The sequence below is a fragment of the Daphnia carinata genome, chromosome 8, assembly GCF_022539665.2.
Source record: "Daphnia carinata strain CSIRO-1 chromosome 8, CSIRO_AGI_Dcar_HiC_V3, whole genome shotgun sequence".
Classification (NCBI taxonomy): Eukaryota; Metazoa; Arthropoda; class Branchiopoda; order Diplostraca; family Daphniidae; genus Daphnia; species Daphnia carinata.
The window spans coordinates 6,797,358-6,803,357 of NC_081338.1; the positions used below are offsets into that span (position 1 = coordinate 6,797,358).

At 38.9% G+C, this 6,000-nt stretch overlaps 1 protein-coding gene across 8 annotated transcripts in view; it reads left to right on the plus strand.

Annotated features, from left to right (window-relative positions):
• The window catches only part of LOC130700194 (mechanosensory protein 2-like), a 30,060-nt gene extending 26,233 nt beyond the window's left edge, over positions 1-3,827 (plus strand). For all 8 annotated transcript variants that reach the window (XM_057522229.2, XM_057522230.2, XM_057522227.2 and 5 more), the window contains 4 exons: positions 617-714; positions 2,215-2,376; positions 2,470-2,635; positions 2,710-3,827. In XM_057522229.2, the coding sequence (XP_057378212.1) occupies positions 617-714; positions 2,215-2,376; positions 2,470-2,635; positions 2,710-2,835 (552 nt within the window). In that variant the 3' untranslated portion in view covers positions 2,836-3,827. The remainder of the gene's footprint in view (positions 1-616; positions 715-2,214; positions 2,377-2,469; positions 2,636-2,709) is intronic.
• Positions 3,828-6,000: the final 2,173 nt, after the last annotated feature.

Sequence of the window (6,000 nt, forward strand, 5' to 3'; positions counted from 1 at the left end):
TAGATCTCGTGCACGAGTGTGTCGGATTTGTTAACGGAAAATAAGCATCGCATTATGCATGAATAGCGAAGCATGAGTATTTTAATGAATAATTTTAATGTGAGTAAAACACGTTTTGATTTTTAGCTTATTATACCATTCAGTTGCTAGTTTATGCGTCAAGGTCGAAGAGAAAGGATGAGGTCGAGGGGGTGGGATGTAAATCAAGTTAAAATTGATAACCCGCAATTTGTTCTTGGTTTAAATGGAGGCAATTTATTAGGTCCGATTTCATGTCGTAATGGGCCCGATAATTAAGGACTGCGGAGAAAATAAAGAAAGGCGTTTGAAATTAAGATCAAGATAACACACTTTCCCATCATCGTTCACGGATTGCCGTTTATTATTTTTTGTTCAATTATGTAGTACAATATTCCCTCCCAAAATTTGTGTAAATAGACATCCCCTGCCAAACGTCATTATCCCGAGAAATCACGATTCCCGTAAGACACTCCCGAAGCCGGTTGACCATTACAATCGTTGAGATTACAACGAACTACCAATTATGATTAGCCTGTGACCGACGACACACCACCTCATTCTTTGTTTGCATGTGATCCTTCTTTATATTGTCCAGATCTTGTCACGTGACTCCGTGACGGTGGCCGTCGACGCGGTCGTCTATTACCGCGTGCAAAATCCAACCATAGCCGTTTCCAATGTGGAAAATTTCAGGTAAAATTCATCAACTCCCAAAACAGCCAATAACTTAACAAAAAAAAGGGGATCGAATTCACCACAATTAGTCACACACAAACAACTAACCCATTTCATCATTTCAAGTGACACAATTAACCAAATTTCCCGCTTTGGATTTTTGATGCGTATCTGTAGGAGGAAATCTCCTCTTTCCTTTAAATCATCTTTCTTTTTTCTGTAATCTATACCCAATTGTTGTACGTTGAGTGCCGCTCAACCTTTCTACCATAATTATTTAGTAATGCGTCGCGCGTTAAAATCTTAACATTGAAAAATGAAAAAAAAAAGAGAAAGGGTTTCGTGATAGATAAATGAAAGTTTCGACATCACGTGATCAATTACCATTTAAGTGAATTTTTGAGGGAAAGGTGCTACACCTTGGTGTTTTTAAAATTAAGAGCGAAGTGGTTCGTCTATTTAAATATGTAAATTAGCTACTGTTTACAAACACCTGTGGGCACAGAAAAAATCGAGCAATTGCCCTCAAGCGGGATTTTGTTTTTGGCTACAAATCTCCATACACTTTAATCACGTTTCTTTTTGCTGTGTGTGTGGGAAGGGGGGGATTTACCGCCCATGGTTGAATCGCAAGTTTGCACTTTCGTAGAATCATGATAGGCATTGACATCTTTTAAGATAAACCCTATCTATTTATTTTCCCCAAACACTAAAAACACCTTTACATTCGAGTGCATTATTTAAACCTAAAAATACAAACAAAACCAAGCAGTTCCCTTTGATTTGTTGGTTGTATGGTCATCCTTCTTTTGCGCAAACAAAAATATCAAACCTCGCATGGTTTCTTCCTTATATGACTCTCTTGATATTCACTATTATGACACTATACTTATTATCCACTGTTTGGTTTGAATTTTCAAAAAAAAAAAAAATCTATCTCGTATTAGCCGCAAAAATTGAATTCGATTTACACTCGAAAAATTGATACTTTTGTTCCAAATGAAACGATTTACAAATTTGATTTTCAAAAAGAAATAATGGTCTAGCTTTCTTAAATTTCAAAGTATCAATCATATAGATTTAGTGTGCGTATATAAGTTCCATAGCCATTTAGTCGTGATTCATTTGATGCTTTCAATGAAACCATTTAAAACGAAATGGATTCATTTGTGCATATGGCGTGCGCCATTTTCACTCTCACGCGACACACAAATCTTTTTTTCTTCCATTCTTCTTTCTCTCTATACATAATGCATGTGTAACCTAATCCAGGGAGTCGTAATGGCGTCTCCATTTAAAGCCAGAAAAATGGCACACTTTTTTTTTGCCTCTTTCTTTTTACTAAATAATTCGTGCGCATTCCACCAAGACGACTCTCAACTTCAAGATGAAATCGAAAACCTTCCTAATATTTTCACCTTCTTTGGCGCCTGACCACCATCATCACCTTTAACAACCTCATCGTAATTTTCTGTATATTGTTTCAACTCTTTTTTTTATTGTTGTACATCAAAACAGCCATTCGACCCGTTTGCTGGCGGCCACAACGCTACGTAACGTCTTGGGTACCAAGAACTTGGCCGAAATCCTGTCGGAACGCGAGACCATCTCGCACACTATGCAGAGCTCATTGGACGAGGCCACCGACCCTTGGGGTGTTAAAGTCGAACGTGTCGAAATGTAACTCAAGCAATCATCCTTTTTTTTAACGGTTTATGAGGTGGTGGTGTCTTAACGACTTGCGTGAATGCCCTTTTTTTTTTTTTTTTACAGTAAGGACGTTCGTTTGCCGGTGCAGTTGCAGCGCGCCATGGCTGCCGAGGCCGAGGCTGCCCGTGAAGCCCGCGCCAAAGTCATCGCCGCCGAGGGAGAACAGAAAGCCTCTCGTGCTCTCAAGGAAGCCGCTGAAGTCATCGCCGAATCCCCGGCCGCCCTTCAGGTAAATGATTAACTTGTTAGTGTTTTTGGTGTAATTGAATAACGGACGAATTCTTTACCTGGGTTGCTGTTTAGCTACGCTATCTTCAAACGCTCAACACCATTTCAGCCGAGAAGAATTCAACCATCATATTTCCGTTGCCGATCGATATATTGAAGCATTTCATCAAACCTAGCAAGGTCGATAAATATGATTTGTGAGGAAAGCAGCCGTCACGTGATGGATAGCTTGGCAATCGACCTAACTTTTCGGTCGCAGTACGATGACCGCACACTGCCCACAACAAAAGAATCATTATAAAACGTAAATATGGAACAATAATGTTATCGTTATTTCAAAATGCCAGCAACTTTCAAAAGAGTTCATCGAAAACGGCACTGGCACGCCATAGAAGAATCTCAGTCATTCAGAGCCAACAATTGAACCAGACGACGAAAGGATTTTTATGATCCAAAATGGCGGCTCACCTGAATTCACCGCTGTCATTTCCTAAATTTTAAATCGGCATTTCAAAAAACTAAAAAATATTCTATCCCTCCACATGAACGATTTGTTTAGAAAAATTACTTTCGATTTTCTCTTTAGCTGATGAATGACCTTTTCTTTTATTTCGTTTGTTTGGAAAGAATACGACGTTGGCGTTTTGCCACGTCATCATCACACGTTATGTACAATTGAATTTCGTCCTACAGTAATTCTGTGTATTCGGCCGTGACACTAATTTAATCTCTACATGACATTATTAAGCAAAAGATAAGCACGAATTGGGTAGGATTACACCAACATCAATCCAAAGTCAATAATATTTGAAAAGAAAATCTGTCCATTCAGTCCAAAATCTCCTTTCATCTTTTTCTTGTTTCGCTTTTTGTGCTCGTATGATTGCTTTATCGGGTGCAGGGATTTTCATTATGTGTGTGTAAAAAAAGAAGAAAACCTTTCTCTGATTCCCAATCACGAGCGATATTTTGTCCCTTATCTTTTAATCATCCAATGGTCGAATGTGTACACAATGCTAGTCTCTCTGTTTGTTCTCTTTCATTTCTCATACCGTCAAAGAGAAAAAGGAAATCTCGAAGTTTGTCTTTTTCTTTTCTAAACATTTGTCTCAATCGTATTTATTATTATTACATCATCATTGTTATCTACTTATATCTCTGGTAAATACACAAGATTGCAACAATCAGAGAAATTATTTTAACGACACTCGCGTCGTTTTGTGTTCTTTTTCATTTTCGTTTTTCACAGCAGAGATTTCCAAGATGGCCGCCAGATGATTAGAAAACATCGAAAAGGATATTTTTCAAAATATAATAGTAGGAGGAGGAGAACGAAAAAGAGAAAGAATGTTCTGGAAGGGATGGGGAGAAGAAAGGTCTGCTTCGTTTCGTCGTCATAAAGAACAAAACTAAAAATGAACAAAAAATTGGACAATGGGTTACTCAATAAGCATAACTAATTACCATCTGAGATAATACTTGATGGCTCGCGTATGGAGCCTTTAAAAACATGTTAACGGTTATCGTGGGAGTGTGTGTTTTGACTCGACCACTTACAGAGTTTCGCCTTTCTAATCGAAATGACCTTCGATAGAGAGCCTCCATTTGCAAATGTCCGCCATCGAAAATCTTCAAAGAATTCGAAGAGACATTCCTTTTTTTTTTTGTTTTTTTTTTCCAATTTGTTATTTGGCGGTAGGTAAATTCACAATGTCTAATGTTTCTAACGTTTAGCTATTAACGAACGATGGCCAAAACTGGACCTTTCCAATCTTTTTCTCGTTGGATGTGTGTTATGATTATGAAAAACGTTGACAAACATTTTGGCGGCAGAACCAATCTGTCCATTGTGCCTTACGGCGCCATAGCCAAAACAGTATTGTCGTCAACCAGTTTTCTTTTTTTTTCTTTTTTTTCTTTTTTTGTCTTTTAAAAGAAATCTGTCAACTCTTATTTTCCACACAAGGAAAAATATTGTAAAAGTAAAAAATACCGTTTTATTTTATTACGTATTCGACTGAAAGATTTACAGTTGAATACAGTCTTGATTGAGTTGACGATCTTGCCTACGATGGCTGACTTCCGAATGAAAAAAAAGGGCGCCATAACAATTTCGCCACTTGGCAACGGCGCAGAATCGTGAATACAGGATATAAGGTGCATTCAGGCGCCCTTTTTCACTCTACACAATTTCTAATAGGATGGCGCGCGTTCACCCCCGCCAACTCAGTCTGTGTTCGGCCGTCGACCCGTGCGTGTCTGTGCTCGTTTCTCCAGTTTTTTCTTTCGAACCTCGTGTGTCTTGTGCTCTAACATGCATGTGTGTGCTCGTGTGGTTGGCTATCGCTAGTTGGGTATTTTGAAGAAAACGATAGACGTGAAACAAGATATTGGAAATTTGATAGTTCCCCCCCCCCATTTTTTTTTGAGGTTTTGGGGTAATTGAGAAAGTTCGATTTGGAGAAAACGTGTGAATATGGTCGTAAACCAATCGTTGACTAATGTGTGAGAATGACCATACACTGAATTGCAAGTGACACTGACTGTGCTAACTATTTTAAAGAGAACAAATTAACACACATTAAAATTGACTGGTGCTGTGTGGCGGGAATCTCATTTCGGAGAAAATCAAAATGGCCAACCATCTGTCTCCAAGGCCGAGTAATCGGATGCTGCTGACCAGAACAAAAAGGATCCCGCCATTCCCGTGCAGAGTTGAAGGATGGCTCAACATATGCGGTAAGTCCCTTAACAAAACCCACATTTTCTTGTCAACGAGAAACGCAGAACAAAGTCATTAGGACGTCCATCTTGTTTTTTCGTTACCGTTTCTGTTTGAGGGCAAAGTTGTTATTTAACTTGAACTACCTAAAGTTAGTTTCACTTAATCCAAGCGTTTTCGGAATTGCCAAGTGAATGTCCAGTCTGGGTATTCAGATGGCGTGGCAGCTCAAATTGCGTGTCTGATGACGTCCCATTAAGACGCGTGTCTGTAACGTGAGGCGGCGTTCATTCGAGAAAGGAATGTTTAACTACACCCTTTTTCTTATTTTATTCGGTATTTCTTAATTGATTTCCCCTCACGTGCTGATTGATTTTTCTTTTACCTGTGCGGCCATTTTGTTCAGCCCACATGTCATCGAGAACAAAAACTGAAAATGGGAAACGAGTTTTGCGGTTGAATGAATTCGTTTCCGTTAAATCGTGAAAGTCTTGTAGTCTTTTTTCCCCCCGTAGGCTAACAAAGAGGGGGGGGGGGGAACCTTGTTACGTGGAAAAGAAAATCGTTTTGTTTTTGTTATTTGAAACAAAAAGGAAATAGGGACCATTATCGATTAAAGCCTCTCATCGAAGTTTGACATGTAA